At 39.2% G+C, this 22,355-nt stretch overlaps 1 protein-coding gene across 4 annotated transcripts in view; it reads left to right on the top strand.

The window, feature by feature from the left end:
- The first annotated feature begins 5,616 nt into the window (after positions 1-5,616).
- The window catches only part of LOC131218985 (casein kinase II subunit alpha-like), a 49,021-nt gene continuing 32,282 nt past the window's right edge, over positions 5,617-22,355 (top strand). Inside the window, exons 1-4 of one of the 4 annotated variants that reach the window (XM_058213917.1) lie at positions 5,617-5,980; positions 6,075-6,204; positions 11,641-11,835; positions 17,602-17,759. In XM_058213917.1, the coding sequence (XP_058069900.1) occupies positions 5,715-5,980; positions 6,075-6,204; positions 11,641-11,835; positions 17,602-17,759 (749 nt within the window). In that variant the 5' untranslated portion in view covers positions 5,617-5,714. Of the gene's footprint in view, positions 5,989-6,074; positions 6,205-11,640; positions 11,836-17,601; positions 17,760-22,355 lie in introns of all 4 variants that reach the window. The other 3 variants (XM_058213916.1, XM_058213919.1, XM_058213918.1) reach the window with 3 other exon arrangements.

Here is a 22,355-nt window from a genome sequence, read left to right as displayed (position 1 = left end):
CCTTACAACTAGTGGCCTATATCCAATGGAGGCCCTGCATGATGGACGACCCACATAGGAGTTAAGACCCACATGATGGACAGTCCATAGTCAAAGGTGGGCTCCATATAAGTGGCAGTGGATATTGAAGGTGGGCACCATAAGATGGATAATAACATTGATGGTGGGCCCTACATGATAGATGACCAACATCAAAGGTGGGCCCTATATAATGAATAGTGCACATTAAAGGTTGACCTCTAATGATGAATGACCCACATCCAAGATGGGCCCCACATGATAGATAACCCACATCAAAGGTGAGGCCCACACAATGAATGGTCCACATCAATGGTGTTATATTTTAAAAGGATTTTAAAATGAAATGTATTTCAAATTCAAATGTTCCTTTTATTTCTCCTTGAAAAAGCGTATTGTTTTTTAGTGACTCTCTTGTCCCACATCGAAAATGACTAAGGAAGATATTAAGTTTATAAGAGGAAACTTTTGCATAGGGCTTGAACCCGCTCTTAGGGGGCATGTGAATCTGGTCTGATAGGAGGGGGTGGTCTATGCCATTAGATCTAAGCTATGCCTTTGACTACACACACTCGTGTGCCGAGTCAGGTTGGATCGGGGCCTGGGTCTATGTGTAGGATGAGAGTACACTTACATTAATGGTTTTGCTCCATGAGTATACTCACATTGTCATTTTTTATGCAAAATTCAAACCAGAGACGTGTCTCTTCGAGTGGTTGCACAAGTTAGGTTTACACTTAATAGACCTAACCCATTTGAAATGGTGCTTTAAGCACCTAATTGAAGTACATAAATAGGCTAACCCATAATCCATTTTATGCATTTGAAAACAAACAAATTTCTCTCTTTGTTTCTTTTAAAACAATCTTTGACTTCTTATTTTTCAGCAACTTTGTTTGCCACTAAGTCCACTCACTTTAGCTTACGTTCTACACACGAGTTCGAACCCGTGTACAACGAGTACACTGTTAGGACTGGATCATAGTCATTGTATTGGGAGGCCAATTACTCAAGATTCCTATTACACTTGGAACGAGGTCCAAGGAGGGCAAATGTGGATGCTAGAGGGTGGATTTCTCCAGGGGATGGGAGATCAACTCTCCTTTCCTCTAATTGCCTCGCTCGAGGGCTTTCGTTTGGGAGTAAAAGGGTATTATCAATGTTCGAAGTATCGGTATCACTACAAGTTTCGCTGGCCAGGTATATGGAAACAATATCGATATCGTCGATAATATCGCTAATAATCGGAAATGCAGGAAACATGGGGAAAATGATGGAATTTTCAACGAAACTTTAAGAGATGTTAAAATTTACATATTTGCATAGTTAGAAATTTAAAAAATAAAATGCAAAAAGAATGCATATATCAGTCCAACCATCCCATTCGACCTATTTGACCATCCAAACATCCATCGATATTGCAAAATATCAACAACACATGATATTTTACCAAGAAATCATCAACAATTGGAAAGAAAACAAAAGATTGTGGTCTCAATATCACACATGTTGCAATATCGCTAATATCGAGATATTATCTATATTATCAATGATAAATCGAACACTACATACAACCATGTGCCCATGTAAAAAATTTTAAAATAAAAAATTTTCTAATAAACAAAAATTTGATGATATCAATACATTGACGATATTATTGAAATATCATCGATACACTTATGATATAAGCATTACCTAAAATTTATATAGCCGAAAATATTGGCGATACATTAGTGATATTGACGCATTGGCAATACAAGCGATACCTAGAATTTACATAGTTGAAAATATTACCGATTACATTAGCGATATTGATACGTTGGCAATACTTAGCGATACATTGCTAATACCTAAATTTTCTAATACTACCAGCGTTATTGGTATCGCTACTAGTGTTATCGGTATCGCTGAGCTAGAGACAAAGATAATATCGGAGATAATTCGAACACTACGTGTTATATTTGACCAGAGTTGCCACTACCAGTTATTACGATCCTACATTTGATTAGACCCTGTAAAAACACCTAGGATTGTGAACCCAAAGATCCTCGCCCTAAATAACTTGTAAGTTTATGTTCCAAAGATTCTGAGTAAGGGACTGTGGTTATAGAGGGAGAAGGTGTTAAGCACCCACTCTACCTATACAAATATACGGTCTTTACTTCACAAGTTCTTATAAATTTCTGAAGAATAAGACTAATTATTACATGTAGAAAAGGTAATGCGATGTGATGGTAATAGTTATTGATTGATTCAAATTTTCGATGGGCGGGATCCGATTATATCATTAAGCCACAGAGCATATGTTTAAAACAATCGAGTGCAGAGTGCAAAGTATGTATGTATGGTAGGCTTGATGATGTATTGATGCTTATGATAAAGCGATGGTTAACTGGCTAAGGTTTTTGGTGGACCTGCTCTGATTATATTGTTCATCGTCATGTTTTTGAGAAATCCATCCCATCCATCCGTTTTGTGAGATCATTTTAATCCTTGAGAGAAAAAATGAACAGGATCCAAGATTCAAGTGGGTTGCACTAAAGGAAGATGTGGGTGGGGAAATTTCTACTGTTGAAACCTCCCTGAGTTTGACAGTGATGTTTGCATGCCACTCATACCATTGATAACGTCATTCATAAGGGGATGAACTGAGAACAAAAATATTAGCTTAATTTAAAACTTCTGTTGCACTGAATATTTAAACGGTGGTCACTGGATAGTTGCATGTCCTAAAATGACCTCTTAAAACGGATGAACAGTGTGGATTTATCACTAACATCTTGGTGGAACCCACCTAGCATCCTAGCGGAAGAACTTCTTGTGAAAGGCTTCTACTGCGTCTTTCGGAAAGTTAGAGAATATGGAGAAAATGTGTGTCAGAGACGGAAACTCGCTCTTTCAAACTCGCGCATAAGAACGTCTTCATCTAGACTGTCTACCTAATCTGACGGTTGATAATAAGGTTTGCACATAATAACATGCGAACCAGTGTGCAGCTAAGTGTCTCTCTCTCTCTCTCTCTCTCCACACACACACACACACACACACACACACACACACACACACACATATATATGAGAAATGATATTATGAGGTCGAATTAACCAGAACTTCCTCTGTGGTCGGGCTATGTGCGCCCCACCGTAATGTGTGTCGAACATCAACGCCGTGCATTTTGTGGGTCTCCTTTAAATTATGGGATATCCCAAAAATCAACCATACACAGAACTAAGGTGGGCCGTACCATCTAAAACCATGTGAATACATGCCTAAAATATAACATCACTTTTTGGGGGCCCACTTGAGTTTTGGATGCGGCTGAAACTTGGTTTGACCCCTCATCCAAGTGGGACACACAATGGATAGGCTGGATTTGTAAACCACATCTCGGTGGACCCAATAAATGATTATGAATGTTTTAATGGGAGGATAACCCCTCTCAATTGTTGAATGTGGTGTGGCACACCCAAGTCATAAGTTGACTTGAAATTTAAGCCAGTGACCCACCATGGAATGATGCATCTGATCGATGGGATAGATGTTTGACACGCGTCACGGTGGGGCCACAGCTCGACCTCAGGGGAATTTCCCATGAGTTCAACCTCATAGTACCATTTTCATAGAAATGATTCTATGCCACCAAACTCATGGGAACTTCCCATAAGGTTGAGCTGTGTGGGCCTTACCATGATGTGCATTGAAGATTTACCCCATTAGTTAGATGCACCATTCCATGTTGGGTCTAGGACTTAAAAATCAAGTCAATTGGTGACTTTAGTGGGCCACACTAGGTACAAAAGTTGAGAGAGGTTACCTTCCCATTAAAACATTTATAATAATTTTTTCAGCCCACTGAGGTGTGATTCACAAATTCAGCCCATCCATTATGTGTTGCACACTTGGATGAGGGGTCAGACCAAGTTTCAAATTTATCCAAATTTTAAGTGGGCCCCACCAGGTGCTTTTATATATTTTAGGCATGTCTTCACATAATTTTTGATGGTATGCCCCACCTGAGTTCTGTATAGGGCTTATTTTTTAGAAATCCTATAATTTAAATGGAACCCATCCAATGCAAACATTGATGTTCAACACGCATCACGGTGGGCCCACACAGCTCGACGTCATGGGAAGTTCCCGTTAGCTCGACCTCGTAGTAGCATTTCATATATATATATATATATATATATCATCAAGGCAGGCCCACGGTGGGGTCGTACCGTCTTGGATGAGGACGGGGCCGCACAAAATCCGCTCGCTTTCTGAACCTAGTGCTCGAGCATATAATTAATTTCGAAATGTTAAGTACACCCGCTCCCGATTCAATCAGGCACCGCAGAGCACACGAGATCACGTCACACCTGTATATTATCCAGAACATTCATGTGAAATTCTCATATTAACTGGCCAAAACACAGACCTTAAACTCATCAGAGACGTAACAACTGGAAGAGAAAAATTGACGTGATAGAAAAAGATGACCAACAGTCTAGATTCAATATAGATTAGTGGCCTATATGGCCGAAAAACTGGAATTAATATTTTCATAGAGAATTTTTAAAAAATATTTCCTACCTGATGAATGGCCAAGATATTCTTTACGTGTTATACATTGGCACGTGCACCGCGAAAGCCATCCTTCATCTCACGCGAGTGAGTAACTAATCATTCCCCGAAAGCTAAAGGAGGGAATGATCAGCTTCCCGTTATCCTCCGAGAGAAGGGTCCTCGACCCGAGTATCTTAGCAGCATGCTCGGGTTTTTAATTCTTAAAAGAGATACCATATCTCACTAATCTAGACCATTGGGCACTTGCATCTCACCTTCAATGGGCGATGTATGATCGTCGTCGACATAACGATCATAACCTTTCGAGGTCAAGAAAACAAATACAACAACGGTGCACACTCAATTGAGAAAAGGTCCAAAGGTCCCAATATCAGTTATCAGAACCTTCCAATCTGTAAAAATCACATAACGTGAATCCGTTGACTCTTGGACACTCCAGATCAATGATCCAGATCACCGAACCATGAACCCTAATTGTGCGAACTGAAAGCTCACACAAACGTTCCAAATCATCAATTCGAAATACCTCGACGGACCGTGAGAGAAGGAAATCGAATTTCCTACGACTATCTTTTCGTGTAGCCTTTGCAGCAAAAAGCTCTGAGGGATCTATCGCGATGTATCTGTGACAATCCATACCGTCCATCATTTTTTTCAGCTAATGTTATGTACTAGCCGAACCAATTAAAAACTCAAGTGGGCGACCCCACAGGGAGCAATGAAGATGGAACAGTTAACATTGAAACCTTGCCGGAGTCCAATGGGATGCACGTCTGCCATCCAACCCGTTCATAACGTGAACCACATCGGGATGAAGAGGAAAACCGAATATCAGCCTGATCTAAGGTTTCAATGGTAACCGTCCAATCCCAGATTTTCCCTGTTGTGTGGCCCACTTGAACATTGGATTTGCCTAATTTTGGGATCAGGTTATGGTATGAACTGAAATAAAAGATGATGGACGGACTAGATGTGATGGTGGCCCCACAGCATTTTGTTGCAAGGGCTCCCTACAACTGTTGCAGGAGATGCATCGAGAGAGAGAGAGAGAGGGAGCGTGCGAGAAAATGAAAATGGGAGAAGACGCCGCCTCCTCCGTCTAAAAAAACCCTTGCTTTTTCTTTTTCATGGCCGCAAGGCCTTTCCGAATCTTCTCCCCATCTTCTCGCCTCTCTCATCTCGTTCTCCCACGCCAAAAAAGCATCTCCTGCTCGGCACCTCCCCTCGCACACCCCGCCCGCACAGCCACGCCCGAGCACGAAACCCTGGCGCAGAAGATCGGGAAATCCATCCGCAGGCCCGGCGCCACGTCCAAGGCCAGGGTCCATGCCGACGTCAACGTCCTTCGCCCCAAGGACTACTGGGACTACGAGTCCCTTACCGTCCAGTGGGGGTATTTTCGTAATTTCCTTCTTCTCTTCCTCCCTCTCCTGGATATCTGAATTCCGGTTTTTTCATAATTCCGGTTTTTCCATTAATATTCGCAGAGAGCAGGACGATTATGAAGTGGTCAGGAAGGTCGGGAGAGGGAAATACAGCGAAGTGTTCGAAGGAGTGCATTGCACGAACAACGAGCGGTGCATCATCAAGATCCTTAAGCCTGTGAAGAAGAAGAAGGTTTGTCGAACTGCCATTTTCTAATTTTATTTTGTTTTTTGTTTTTACTTCTCTTTTGTGGCATGGTACAATGTTCGGCACGAATTGCCGGTGTTCCCGTCGGGTGATTTCTCGCAGGGATCCATTTTGTTAGTCAGGTGGACTGGGCTTTGGATAGATGGTGGAAGGGAATTTCCTCAATTTTGTAATGTTGGCCATACAATTTGTTTTTTTTTTTTGTTTTTTTTGGATGGGTGGGTTGCTTCATTGGGGTGACTTGATGGACGGTCTCGATCACCGGAAAGATTGGGTCCCATATGTACAGAATGCTGAACTGGATGAAGAGAAGGCCTTTGATAAGGGACGAGCTTTTTTACATTCCATCAATCTTTTATTCATTTGTTGGATTAATTCAGACGTTTATGGAAAGTGTAATTCAATTTTGTTGATCTGTTTGTTATGGAAAATGGGATCCTTTGACTGTAATATTCTTATCCTATAATGAGCCCTTTTCGTTTGTCTTTACTTTCGTTTTCCAAAGGTACTTGAATTTTCTTTGGATGCCCTTCAAGGCTTCTATCTCTCCCTCTCCCTCTCCCTCTCCCTCTGTCTGTCTCTCTTTTCTATTTTGTTTTAAATTACATGCGGAGTAGGCTAGAGATGTTTAAGAATAGTGCAGCAGTCATTGGATGTTCATCTTCTTGCTTGGTGTGACTATTTAACAAATCAAACTTCTAACCTGTGTTTGGATGCACAGTCAAATTGAATTTGTGTAATTAGTTGATAACTACATATGAAGAATTTGTAATCACTTCCCCTGCATTCATATCGAGGGACTATGCTCTGAAGTGGAATTACTTTACTTCCAACATTGGACTTGAAAGGAATGTACGTCCAATTTGCGGGCTACTTCATTATGAATTCTAGGAAATGTCACTGCAATTTCCTTAATTCCTCATGATTGAACTGAGTGTTCAGAATCCAATTTCCATGTGCATACAAACACACCGGAATACTTCGAGAACAGGTTTCCTCAAAGCTGTTAAATCTTTTCAATTTCCCATGGCCTATGGTCGAGGGTTGGTAACTTTGCCAAAAGAATCATGTTGAGGTTTTGAAATTTGAATTCTGTCTGACCGGCTTGGTTTAACTTTGCCAAAAGAGCCATGTTGAGGTTTTGAAATTTGAATTCTGTCTGACCAGCTTGGTTTCTCTCTTTCTCTCTCTCTCTCTCTATGTTTGATATAATGATAAACCTTGCTCTCATTTTATATTTTGACGTTATATAAGAAGACAATGGTACAGAATCATGCAAGTGCCCAAAGGGAATCAGAATGATGACAGATGGACCTGTATTTTTACATTTTCAAAGAGGGAAGTTGGGCAATGTATTGACCTTAGGAAGAGCTCCAGTCATGGGATTGATTTAGACAATGAGCTTTCTTGGGATATTGCAAATTCTTCGGTGGTTTCAGGTGTTCCTTACCGTTGATATATCTTTTGACTTTTGGCTGCCTACTTAGAATCGTCTTTCCCAATGTTACCCGAATCACTGATTCCCCAACGTTTTCTGAACCAGACCGTGTGATTGAGTTTGTGGGAAATATTTATAATACATATAGCTATACTCTTATTGTTCATTAAGTTGTAGTTTAAAATTGGGAGGAATTACTTCAGGTTCAGGTCACGCTTCACGTCTGGCGTGTCTGGTGTATGGATTATTAGCATTTCAGCTGGTCCTGACTGCATTCGGTCACTGTTAATATTGCCTAGTTTTAGTCGGTCTTCTATGTTGTACCTCTCCTGTTTTCTGAGTAAAGAATCTTTATATATCAAAATGTTGTAGTTTATATTTTAGATTTATAATCTAGAATATTTTTTTTGAAACTTTTACAATCTAGAAACTTACACATCAAATTTTTGCTATAATGTGAGTTGTAGTTTTTCTTACTTTTTAGAATAGCATCCCTTCAGGGAAGGGGATGGCACAGGGTTATTTGCAAATGGTAATTTATCGGGGAACTTCGTTAGGGGAGGTGACGATTGGAATCGGAAGGGGGAAAAGGGAGTGCTGGGGGTAAGAAGATGCAGATGAAGGGGAAAGGGAGGCTAGACAACGATGGGTAGGAAAAGATTGGTGCAGGAGAAGAAAGGAGGCAAGACGAAGGATTTGTCCTATACCCAACCCTTTATGTTGTCGGATTCCCAGGGGGTGGCTTTCGATCAACCCCTTGAGGGTTTTTAGCAGGGCGGTGGCTGTGATGGAGGTTGTGCTTCCTTGAGATCTTTTCATCATGGTATATTAGGGCTTTACCTTTGTTCGAATGAACTTAGAGGAAGAGCTAGCTTGGATGATGAACTATTTATATTTTCTTTCAACTTTTTAAGAAAATCATAAAAAATCTCATGATTTATGATATGATTTGCGATTCGATACTATTCAACCCCTATAACGATTTGCGATATGATAATGATTTGACAACATTGGATGCATCCAACATTGCTGTGATTTTGTTTTGAGAGGTAGCTCGGCTTCATTGTATCCAAACTCTATCACCTTAGATCGTGACTTTGTGATGTTTATGTATGTGGACAGGTGTTGGATATGTGAAATCTCTTAGGGCCAAGAATGTGGGATACCATAACCTGTTCCACAAATACCTTTGGCCGACATGTTAATAGACTCCGTATAGGGTCTACCAAGGACACAAAAGGATGTAGACTGACAGTTATGGTGGGAAAATTCTCAATAATGGTACTTTCATTCTTTGCAAGAAGATGACGGATGCATCCAATATGCAATGATTTCTTTTGGAAAGTATCTCGTTCCAAGATATTCCAAACTCTATGACCTCTGATCATGACTGTTGGTCTAAGCCACTTTAGGGTAGGGCACGCAATAGGCGGGCCTGGGGTTGGTTCAGCCAGATTTTGAATCAGTCGGGCTGGGCCTATTCAAAATATTAACTTTAGCTGTCTCACACCTGGCCTGCAAGCCCCACTTTTGGAGGACCTTATGGATGCATTTGTGGTGACGAATTAAATTTTCAAGTGTTTATCATCTATCAACCAATGAACAACATAATTGGTGAATAAGTCTCATGGGAAATCTAGTTAGAAGCCTCGTGGGCAATCATTTAGGAAATTGGGATTTAATCTTTCCTGAAGTTGAGTTTGCTTATAACAACTCAAATATGTCGCTGATTGGAAAAATCTCATTTTAAGATTGTAAATGGGAGGACTCCTAACCATGTGGTTGATTTAGTTCCTTTGCCCATTTTCACCCATATTCGTGATGATACTGATCCTTTTAGAGAGCATACCCGTGATTTACAGGTAGAATGAAGCAACAAATAGAAGAAAACAATGCGAAGTATTGTGATGCAGCCAAAAAATTTCGTAATGAAGGAGGTTTTGTTATGATCTATGTGAGGCGAGAATGTTTCCCGTGGGTACATACAACAAACTCAAATCTAGGGAGATTGTGTTCCATGCAGATTTCAAAGGAAATTTTGGGAAAATGCATGTGAGGTTGAGTTGCAAGAAGGCTTGGATGTATCACCATAGTTTAATATCTTTGACCTCTTTGACTACAAAGGAGTTATTGAAGACTTCCATTTCCTAGTGGTTTTCCAATCTCTTGACAGGCTGGGCATTTATGCTTAATAGCTAGCTTTCAATCCAAAAAAGATAGAAATGGAAGCAAGCATGTGATTGATCATTTTCTAGAAGTGATTTTCATAATGCTCAACTTAAAGCATATTAACATGAGTTTAGATTCAATTCTAATGCACAGAAATGTGCAAATCAAATTCTTCAAATTAATTATTGCATTTCCATAATGTAACGATGCTTTTTGTGTGCAATGCTGCTTTATATTAAGCATGTAACATGTTTTGTTTTTGATGTTGCTTTGTTTTAGTATAAAATGTCTGACATGCTCGAGTATACTGTTAATTTCTTTTCCCTATTTCTTTTTTGTATGAATATCACAATATTAGATGCCCCAAATAGTTGGTAGAAGGCTATGATGATTGATGACGATGACGATGGCAACAACTATAACAAGATTATTTCTTCTGTTCATACGCTGCTACAAAGGTCTAATGCATCATGCGAGCTCTCCACTGTAGGTGTATGACGAGTCAAGGACAATGTCATGGAGGGCTAGGATTGAAAGAAATCACACCAAAAAGTTTGATCTAGGGCGAACATGGCGGAAACATGGACTATAGCTTCCAATGGCCATAATTTTGTGATCGGTTATCAGATTCATGCATGTATAATATGTTTCTAGAAAGCTATTGATGAATTATACGTCCTAGCCAATCAACCAAGGTTCCTTGGCCTCTGAATGACTTCACAAAAATCAATCGTTTTAGGGGTTAAATTTGAGTATGAAAGCAAAACCTACTAGTTTTTAGTAAGTTACGCTCATAAAATTTTAGGGTTTTAAGAGTCCGGTTGTGGTCAAAAGTCTTTGTCTCAGTTATATAAGAGGTTGTTTACGAGTTTGGGTAGGATTAAACGTTGTTTACTATTTTGGGAAGTTTTCTATTTTGATTTGAATTAGGAGTCTGGGGCATCTTTTGCTTATATAAGCCCTTCAGGTTCATTGTGGACAACACTTTTTTATTGAATAATATCACTTTTATTCTTGTTTTTAGAGATTTTCTCTTTTGGATTCAAGGACCATCACAGGGAAAGATATCGTGATCTCCTCTTTTCTCCATGCACCTGCTACTTTAATTGTTTTCTGGGGTCAGGTTTATCTAGTTCCTTATGAAATGCTACCCAAAGGGACATGTTTTCTATCTTGTGTTGGGTGGTTTTTTGAGCAATCCTTTACTCTCCACAAATCACTTCTGGAATGAACATTTGTTTCCTTTACTCTCCACAAATCTTAATACGTTTGTATTAAGATTTTAAATCTGAAGAAACTATTTGCAGGAAAGTTTCCAGATTGGTTCGTGAGGTGGGCTGAATGGGCTGTTAAATTCCTTTCAAAATTCATAGAAGTCAGTTGAGATTGATTCTATCTACCACTGGCTTGCAAGACTGGATTGTATGGTGACTGAAGTAATTACCTTCCAATAGTTGATATTGGACTCATCACTATCACCTCATCAATAATGTCTCTCAGATGTGTCCCTAATTGTTGTCGGGAATTTCCTTGAAGTTTCAGGTTTTTTTTTTTTTTTTTTTTAATAATTCGCTTTCCAGTTATTTCTGTTTCTGGGCTTTAGCCACTGCCTGTTTGGTATATTAGACTCTTTTCGTACATGTTTGATTCTTTTGTAAAATGTTCTTTTACATTCTAGGAATTTATACACATGCAGGCACATGTGTCTGGAGATTCTTTTTGGGGTTATTCTTCTTTGCTTACATGCTACTTTATGTCTCTATGTTGTTCTTGTTTGAGGATTTCCAAGGCTTCTGACATCTTTTGCTATGCAGATCAAGAGGGAGATAAAGATCCTGCAGAACCTATGCGGTGGCCCAAACATTGTGAAGTTGCTTGATATTGTCAGAGATCAGCAGTCGAAGACCCCCAGTCTAATATTTGAATATGTCAACAATACTGATTTTAAAGTGCTTTATCCAACGCTAACTGACTACGACACTCGATACTACATATACGAACTGCTGAAGGCAAGCCCATTCTGTTGGTATAGTTAGCTTTGGTTGTTGAAATTTTTTTTAGAGTATGTAGTGTGTAGCGTACACCCCTTTGAAGCATGAAGCTGAAGCTAGATAGTGTGTAGCATAAGCTACATGCTGCTTTTAGATATTTAGTTAAGGTGGTGCTTGGTTACATCGAATATTATGAAATTTCATGATATTTTGCATCAGATTAGTCTAGTTAATAATGAAATTTCATGATATTTGGTGCTACCAAGAACAGCCTAAAATAATAGGAAAAAATAGGCAAAGATTTTAATATCAAGGTAAAGAAAGAGCAGCCTAATTGATTTAATACTAATATTATTTTACTAAAATCACTGAAAAGATAAACTAATTTTTATTAAAAAAATGAAAAATGTGTAAGCTACTAGCTTGTACCATAGGCTTTGTAGCGTGAAGTGCTTGCAAAATTAGCATGTAGTGTGTAGTGTATTCAAAATTAGCATGTAGTGTAGGCTACACATGACCTAATTATTTTCATGAGCTATGTGGCGTTAAGGCTAAGCTACACTACGTAGCGTAGCCTACATGCTATATCGTGAAGCTATTTAAAACATTGTTACATATAATATTATTGTTCCCGTGTTTTTTCAATTCCTTATTCGGTAATCGAACCTCAAGTTAAAAGTTAAATTTGCATTGATTTGTTCTCTCAGACTTCTGAAGTTGTATCTATTCTTTTCTTGGCATATGGTTTTTCTAGATATTAAGATGCATTGCAAATTCTTTAGTGATGGATTTTGTTTTATATGTTTGTGTAATTGGTAATAAGATGAGGGAAAGTACACTTAGATGGTTTGGTCATGTGCAACGTAGACTGAGAACTGCGCCGGTTAGGAGTGAGTTGGTACAAGTTGAAGGCTCAATAGGGGCAAGGGGAAGGCCCAACAGGACATGGTTGGAGGTAGTACAAAAAGACTTGATGACCTATTGTCTAACTGTAAGTTATGGCCCTTGATAGCCTGCAATAGCAGACCAAGATTCATGTAGCTGACCCCAATTAGTTGGGATGAGGCTTAGATGAAGATGACGGCGACGATTATGATGATGATGATTCGTGATGACGACAATTATGATGACGATGATGTTGTTGTCTTGTTGATGATGTCGATTTGTGTGATTTGGTGACCTAGTAAGGGACCTAGGCACTGTAATTAAGAGTATCTGATTATAAGCTGGCCAGTCTGTGTTATAGCTGTTTTCTGAAAGTCAAAATCAAATCATAAAAATCTTTTGAAGTAATTGAAAAGATATGGACATTTGAGGGAAAAAAACCAGAAAAATGCACTGTTTGTCAAACTTCTGTTTCTGAACAGCATCTGTTGTTTATATAGCAGTTGTTAGACATTATCATATGACAAGTAATCAAATATGATCAAATCGTTGGGACTATGACAAATGGAATATAGTTCGAAAGACAGGTCACCAATGAAATAACGTCTTGTTGTGCAAGCATGAAACACCATGAACATCAGTATAACTACCATCAATGTAGTTGTCTTCCTCGGCATGAGCTACATAATTTTGAGATGTCACTATTATTCAATTACATGTTGGTGCCGAGGTGCAATGCTCTCCAGCAAGTAACATCAACATTTTTTTTTTTTTTTTTTTTCTTTTTCACACACACCCCACACACTCACGCGGGTGGAATTTCACCACTTATGGGTACTCGAACCCTTGACCGGGAGTTGAAACTCCGGAGAGTAACATCAACATTTCGTAGCATGCAGGTATGACCTCCATATAAATGTATCCTACTCTCTCCTAGTTCTAATCAAGGACAATGAGATCAATGAAAGGTGGGGAAGCTATTTTCAGAACTGTATATATATATATATATATATATATATATATATATATATATATATATATATATATATATATATTGAGAAACGGTAATGTTATTTATAAAGGGCCAGAGGCTGAAAAATATAAAAAAGGAGAAAACAGAAACTATAAAACATGCATATAAGCAGCTAAAGAGCTAAGGCTGAGAGATCAACCGTCCAATCCTAAACAATATCGTTTGCTAGCGTACAAACTTCCGGAGGGCTGATGGACATGTTTATGAAGCATCGCCGATGCCTTTCCGACCATATTGACTTTTTAAATGACAATCACTCTAAGAATATAGATATAGAAGGAACCATAAACTTAAATAACGTTTGAGTTTATAGAGACTTCCTTAGGATTAGGATAAGTGAAGTGAAGGAAGCTTTGAGATAGAAGAAAATAGGAAAGGCTCTTGGACCAAATGGTATATCAATAGAGGTTTGGAAGTGCATGGGAGATATTGGGTTATTTTGGTTGTCAAAGTTGTTCAACATGATTGTAAGATCAAAGAAAATGCCAGATGAATAGAGGAAAAGTACCATAATACCTACTTATAAGAATAAAGGAGACATACGGAGCTGCACTAACAATCGTGAGATTAAACTTATGAGCCATACTTTGAAACTTTGGGAAAGAGTGATTGAGCAAAGAGTAAGGCATGAGACGAATGTATTAGAAAATTAGTTTGGTTTCAAGTCATGGAGGTCTATTAGTGAAGCTATTTTTCTACTTGGACAATTGATGGAGATATATAGGGAGAAGAGGAAGGATCCCCACATGGTCTTTATTGACTTAGAGACAGCTTATGATAAGGTCCCTAGAGAACTAATTTGGTGGGTGTTGGGAGAGAGGAGTTTCAAGAGGATATATTAACATGATTAAGTTTATGTATGAGGGAGTAGTGACAAATGTGAGGACCACTAGAGAGACAAGTGGATTCGCAATTACTGTAGGCTTGCACTAGGGGTTGGCATTGAGCCTTTACCTTTTACATTAGTTGTGGACAAGTTAATGAGGCATTTGTGAGAAGAGATCCCATGATGTATGTTGTTTGTAGATGACATAGTTTTGATTGGCAATAACTGGGTGGGCATATAAGCACAAAGCTAAAAATTTATGTAAGGATGCTTTAGAATCTAAAGGATTTAAAATTAGTCGGACTAAAAGCAGATTATATGGAGTGCAATTTTAGTAACAACAGTAGTGGGAATGTGGAATTAGTAAAGCTTGCTAACCAAGAATTTTCCCAAAATGACCACTTTCGATATCTCGGGTCGGTAATTCATGAAAGTCGAGAGATTGAGAAGGATGTTGCCCATAGAATTCAGGTGTGGTGGAAGAAATGGAGAAGTGCCACTGGAGTTTTATGTGATCTTCGTGTACCACTCAAATTGAGAGGGAAAATTTACAGGATGTTTATAAGACCAGCCAAATGTTTGGCAGTTAACTTGTGGAACAACATGTTTGTAGGATGAGTGTAGCTGAAATGAGGATGTTGTGATGGATCATGGATGAGTGGAAATACAAGGATAGAATTAGAAATGAGTATTTGAGGCGATTTAGTAGTAGCACCAATAGGTAACAAGAGGAGGGAAAGTAGATGGTTGGTCATGTGCAATGGAGACCAAAGACTGCCAGTTACAAGGAATGAGTTTGTACAAGTTGAAGGCTCTAAAAGGTAAAGGGAAGGTCCAAAAGGACGTGGATGATAGTAATAAGAAAAAGACATGATGACCTTGTCTAACTGAAATTATGGCCCTTGATAGATCGGAATGGTGGAAAAGGATTCATGTACCCGACCCCAATTAGTTGGGATAAGGCTTAGATGATGATGATGATGATGATATCCTACTCTCTCCATTTAGGCATAAGTTCCCATTATGAAGGTGCGATATGATAGACAACTTGATTAGGTGAACCTGGTTCTGCATCTACAAATAAAAACCCACCGGCATCATTGACTCAATTTAAGAATGCTGCGAAGGGATGAACAGGGATATCATTAAAAGAAAAGAAAAGAAAAGGAGGAAGAAGGCAACACATTGATGTTCATTATCCATAAGACCCAGTGAAAAGGCTTGAATGATGTGGAAACGTGAGTGACCCTTGATTAGAAACCCTTCATCCAGCCACTCTCAACAAATTTTGTCTGGTTTAATAGAAAACTACTGGGGTCAGACATCCTCAGCATGTTGAGTAAGAAGTGAAGCAAAAAACAAGGTAGTTTGCGCGGCACTCCCACTTCATCACTTGATTTTGGCTATATGGTATTGTTGTGGTTCTTTAGCTTTTTCTCAGTGAGATGCATTGTTCACAAGGGAGATTAGGCTCACCTATTCCGTTTACTACACGACATGCCAAATACTTTAGTTGCAGAAATGTTATACCCAGGTGGATTACTTCCCCTTTCCCAACGAAGCAAAGTTTATGACCAGCTTTTTTCCATTTGTTTTCACCTGTGGAGTTGTTGCCAAGTCTCTTTCATCAAAACTTTAAGGAATCTGTTATCTTCCATCAACAGCTATCATTCATGGTCAATCAAACAGTAGTCATAACTGAGGAATATGCAATCGCCAACAACCCTTTCCCCAATGCTAGGCAGTGTATCCTGTGCAAAGACACGGGCTGATCAAGGAAGCTCCTATATTAACTCTTGATGAATTATGATTAGCCCATAACTTGTATTGGAAAAAAACCCTTGTATCATGATATGGATGTTCAATTATCATTTTACAGAAACGCATTCCTTATTTTACATTAGAGAAATGATTAGATACAACTCTTCTGTGAATTTCACATGCAGCTCCATCAGATATGCCAACTTTTTGCATGTGTGGACATCTGAGCTGTGCAAAAGGCGGGTCCCATGAGGAAGTTCAGCTGGCATGATTAATCAGGCCAGTCGACTTAGCATACGGGCCACATTGTACAAAAACAATGGACTGTTTAGATCAGACCTGTCAATGGTCTGATTCAACACACTCGTGTGCACCTGATGATGCCGGACCAGTCTGATTTCGCGCCTGACGTTCTTGGTGAGTTGCACTTTCCACATGATATCGTGAGTTTGTGCATGCGTCATTGTGTTAGGTGAAGTTCACATGCACGGATTGTATGTGATTATTTCTCTTTACATTATGTTGCATTTCTGAACTGTTTTTTCTTGATATATGGAGACACCTATGGATTGTTTTCTTTTTCAGTTCTGTCATCCTAGCATAACCATGACTCTTAAGAGTGCCGTGGATGATGCTGGATTCTATTGAGGGCCTATTTCTTTCCTGGCATGTGGGTGGGTCTGGGAAGAAAGGCAGAATGCTTTGGAGATTGTCCTTGTTGGTGGGCATTTGGGCCTCATGGGGAGAAAGGAATAACCGGTGTTTCTGCAGTTGTAGTGGGTTAGTGCTGGAGGTTTTTTGTAGAGCTAAATTGGATTTAGTAATTAGTATAGCTTGGGCCTTGAATATTAAGGCCCTCGGTGAGTGTCCCCTCTCGTCTGGATCTGGGGCTGTCTTGTAATTCTTTTGGCTGTATTGGCCCACCTTTAAATAAAAACATTACCTTTCAAAAAAGACAAAAAAAGGAAAAAGAAAGAAAACCATGACTCTTAGTTTGCTTGTAGTTGTCAAGTTGTGTTGGTCTTAATCTTGTAAAGCTTGATGTAGGCAATGTCCATACATCTATAACATTATCCTCTCTCATTTCATCGTGATTAGATTTTATGAAATTTGTTATCAGTTTTTAGTTTGCCCTGTATTTGTTCAGGCTTTGGACTATTGTCACTCACAAGGTATTATGCACCGAGATGTGAAGCTGCACATTATCCTCTCTCATTTCATCGTGATTAGATTTTATGAAATTTGTTATCAGTTTTTAGTTTGCCCTGTATTTGTTCAGGCTTTGGACTATTGTCACTCACAAGGTATTATGCACCGAGATGTGAAGCCGCACAATGTCATGATTGATCACGAGCAGCGTAAGCTTCGCCTTATTGACTGGGGACTTGCAGAGTTCTATCATCCTGGGAAAGAATACAATGTGCGTGTTGCTTCAAGGTGTGTTGGATTTCTGTTCTTTGGCAATGCTTGTAACTTTTGGGTTCTGTGTTCGTCCTTGTTGGGCAAACAATGTAGATATAGTTTCTGCATCATACTCAAGGTATTCAACAATGGTAATGGGCACCACCATTACCATTATGATACGGGTGTTATAGTATATATTTTTTTAAATTTTTTAATTTTTTTTTGAAAAAACCTGGATTGGCCTAGTAACGGGCCATTACGGATCATTTTTTTTTTCTGTAACGGTCACGTTACATAATGGTTGTTACTGTAACTGTTTTTTATTACCTTGATCACACCATATCATTTTTATATTATCCCATTTAGTTACATTGAAGTTCTTCCGTTCTGAAATCTGAATCATGCCTGTTCTCTGGACTAGAAGCTTTCACGTGTGTACTTACATTGTTTGATCGGATTCATGGCTCACTTTGCAGGCCTTGGAAAGTAATTATTTTGAATGAATTCACTGCTTAGTATTGATCTTTCTACTTAGGAAGACAAAACAATCAATATGCAAAGATTGCAAAGTTATACCAGGAGAGAGCTTGACTATGCAACATAGGTTAATGGTTATGGATGTAAAACATTAAGAGATGGAAGAAAGGGGGTGGAATTAATAGGTGTCCAAAAATGAGATGATGGAATTTAAAATGAATAGCACTAATAGGTAATAAGATGATGAAAGTTTGACTTAAATGGTTTGGCCATGTGCAACTGGATGCGTTAGGAGTAAGTTGGTGCAAGTTGAAGGGTCTAAAAGGGGATGGGAAGGCCCAAAAGGACATGGGTGTAGGTAGTAAGAAAAAAACTTGAGCACCTATGATTTAACTAAGGAAATGGTTCATGATAGAATGGAATTGCAGAACAAGATTTGCAGAACAAGATTTGTGCAGCTGACTCCAGTTACTTGGGATGAGGCTTTGATGATGATGATGATGAACTCATTGCTTAGTTTCGGCAGATTAGAGGAATCATTTTGTTTGGGCATTTTGAGTTGGAGATTCCCAAGGTTAAAGTTGATGCTCAATGTTCACTTCAATTGGAATGGATTTTTTTCATCATTCAGTAGCTGATAAAAACTTCATTACAAAGAGGAGCTAACCTAGAAGAGAAGGATGTATAAAGTCAGTTGCAAGGAGGAGCTAACAATGACCTGTAACAACAAGAAGTTACTTTGCCAGTAAAGAAGCTTGTTCAATCCAGTTTTTGCTTAGATTATCTGCATTATCACTTGCTTCTTTATTGAATATGATTGAAGGAGATGCTCAGGAGGGGACCCGTTTTCTAAAGTATTTCAACGATGTCCAACAATCTTTAAGGAAAACCAGGGGCCTGATGAACCCACTCAGAGTGGACACTTCCAATTCCTTATGATAAGCTCCTGTGAAAACACTGTCTGACACAGGCCCACTGGTTCGATGCAGCCTATGTAAATCACCAGACTACTGATAAAGAGACCTATGATCACCCTAGCAATCTTTCTAGAACTTTTTTCCATCACCTACTTTTTCTTTGACGGGTAGTTGGCTTGAACCTGAGACCTTGATCTTGAAGCCATTGCCTACCATTGAGCTATGAGCTCCAACCCTTTCCTATAGGGCGACCACCCAGGTTGCTGGACTCCAACCCTAAGTAGAATTTCCACCCTGGTGTTGCTCCCACTTCGAATGACTCTCTTACTTAATCCGTTTTCTAGATCTCTCTAAACAGATCTGGACATCATAATTATTCCATACTATGGCTAGGTGGCTTAAAATCGATTATGTTACAATTCTTGGATATGACTCATATGCTACATAGAGTTCTCTACAGCTCATACTTATCCTGATCCTAATACTCATCCTAATCTTAATACTTATTCTAATCTTATTCAACAAATTAAAGGATGATAATGAAGAATGGAATAAAGGTATCCTTTTTTTGAAAGGTAACGTAACTTTATTTAGAAAACCGCCAAAGTAACAAGTCCACGTATGAAGGAATAAAAGTAACTTTAAATACAAAAACATATAATCTCTAATTTAAAAGTAACAGATTGCTTGGACCTTGTTAATATGAAGATATGCCACGCATGCCAACGGTCAAGGTCATCCAATTGGATTTGTAGGCACTACAATACAACTGGACCATAGGTATGGTCATTATAGCATGGATCCAATCTAGGTCTTCCATCAATCATCCAATCTGGGCTGTCAATAATATAGTCAAAGTGTACAATCTGGATAGTTGAATGGTCCAGATTTTAAATATTTACGGATGGGTCATTAATCATTGTACAACTATTCAACTTGGTTGGGTCTTTGAATAAGACCTTCAGATGACCCTGATCTAGCTCTTGTATAAACTTTGATGGTTGGATCTTCAATCGATCAGTTGTTAAGACCCATCTTGAACCAATCCAATGGATGGATGACGTGGATGTATCAACTCCCACCAGCCTTGCAATGAACTCTTCCAGTCTTCCTCGAGGTAGAGCTGATAGTTGCTAAGAAATAAGTGACTGGAATCAGGCAGAAATTAATTTCAGTGAGGTTAAAAGCTGTGTACCATATTTGCAGTAGAAAGATCACCCAAATAGCTTCAAGAAAAGAACCTCGGGAAGAAGAGAAAGAAAGAGGGTTGTGGTTGAGGGGTTATATGGGTGTAGAGATCAGATTGGAGTGGTTGGAAGTCAAATCTGACCATTTATATTAAGATTTGGGTCCTTGGGAAGCAAAGGAAGAAAGAATGTGATGTAGGACGGTCTAAACTAGAATGCATGTGTGAGCACAAAAATTATCCAGTGAAATAAACTAAGCAAATCAATTGAAATATTCAACATTCCCCATCATATTAAAGATAATAACAAAGGAAACATGTAATGATTGCAGACCATCATCACAATCCCACGGTACCGTATTCAAATCATGCGTGGATTAGATCCGGTGAGGGATGGTGACGCAGGACAATTAACCACTTGCTCTAAAAGCTCGAACTGTTAGAGCATGTCGAATTAATCCCTTTATCTCATAGTCTAGGCCCCACATCTCATGGGTTAGGATCTCGGTCGAACCCCTCTCGTGGGCCCCAAATCACATTGGTACTGCCTCACACGAGCCACCCGCCTCACACGGGTGGGGCCCACCTCTCACGAGCCACCTGCCTCACATAGGCCACCTACCCCGAGTGTGTCCCTGCATCCCACAGGCTACCCCACTCGAGCCTGGTGTGAAAATTCCCCTGCATTAGATGGGACCTCCTGATCTTGCATGGTTTCAATCCAACAATCAATGCAGCTTCTCTAGTCCAGGAAATCAAAGGATTTTTGGAATAGGGACGGCTGGAAAATCTGAGAGAGGGTTGGGATCAATTCTAAGATTTTCAGGGTCAATAGCAATAAAAGAATACTAAGCATAGAAAGAGAAGAAGAATGTTGGAGGGCTAGAAATAGAATTTAGAAGAAGAGGAGATTAGGGGAAGAGAAGAAATTACCACAGAGAGAAAGTGGAAGGATGCACCAAGCTTTCATTAAAAAAACATCATTAGGTTTAGGGTAGAAAACACCCTATTTATAAAATTCGGATTTAAAAGAAAATGACTAAATTACCCCTATAACAAAAGAAAAAAAATGTGCAAAACAAAGCTTTCTAAAAAAAATAAAATCCCGCATAACAGATCAATCTTTTAACTCATCCTACACGTGTGTCCTCCTAATGTGGGGCCTTCAATTAATCCATGGACATGTGTAGGGTCTTCAAAATCCTCATTGGTTGTGTCACAAACCATCATTGAGCCATAAAGATGTATTCATCGGCCGCCTTCGTCTTTGATAAACTTTGAAGGGCTTGATGTCCTCATCAACTCCCCTCGAGTGAGAAGAACTCGGCTCCGACGAGTTAAAACTTTTGTGCGTCTCAAGAAGGTCCAGATCAATCTGCTGCAGTTTCGCTTTTGTAAGCCACGTGGAATCAGATGGTAGCTTGTTCTTCCATTTGACAAGGTACCTTTGGAAGCCCCCATCTCGTGTGGAAACAATCTCTTCATCCACTATTCCTTCAATCTTTTCCTTACGGTCAATTGATGGTGGAAGGGGTAGAGTGGGTGGAGAAGTAAAGTTGGAAAGTGGCCAAGGGTGGGAAGAAGAAACAATAGAAGGGTTAGGACAAATGACTAGATCTTCCACATAGATCGTTGGATTTATTCTCATTTCAGGTGGAAGGTCTACCCTGTACGCATTAGACCCAATTTTACGTGATAATTTGAATGGTCCAGTATTGCGAACTTTTAATTTCTTAGCGGAACCCAGAAGAAACCGCTCTGGTCTAATCCTAACCATTACATAATTCCCTTCATTAAATTCTGTCCACCTACGATGTTGGTCCGCTTAACATTTATAATTATCAGTACTCACATTTATTTGTTGTCTTAACATGTGCATGCAAGTCATGAATGTGTTGTGCAAATGCATCAGCTGATTCAGAAGATCTTTGGGTAGCTGACATGGGTAACAAATCTATGGGCATCCGAGGTTTGTACCCACTAACAATTTCATATGGACTCAACCCTGTAGAGCTATTGACTGAATTGTTATAGGTGAACTCGGCTATA

The sequence above is a fragment of the Magnolia sinica genome, chromosome 11, assembly GCF_029962835.1.
Source record: "Magnolia sinica isolate HGM2019 chromosome 11, MsV1, whole genome shotgun sequence".
Lineage (NCBI taxonomy): Eukaryota > Viridiplantae > Streptophyta > Magnoliopsida > Magnoliales > Magnoliaceae > Magnolia > Magnolia sinica.
The sequence above is the reverse complement of the archived record's forward strand: the minus strand, read 5'-3'. Positions and strand labels throughout refer to the sequence as shown.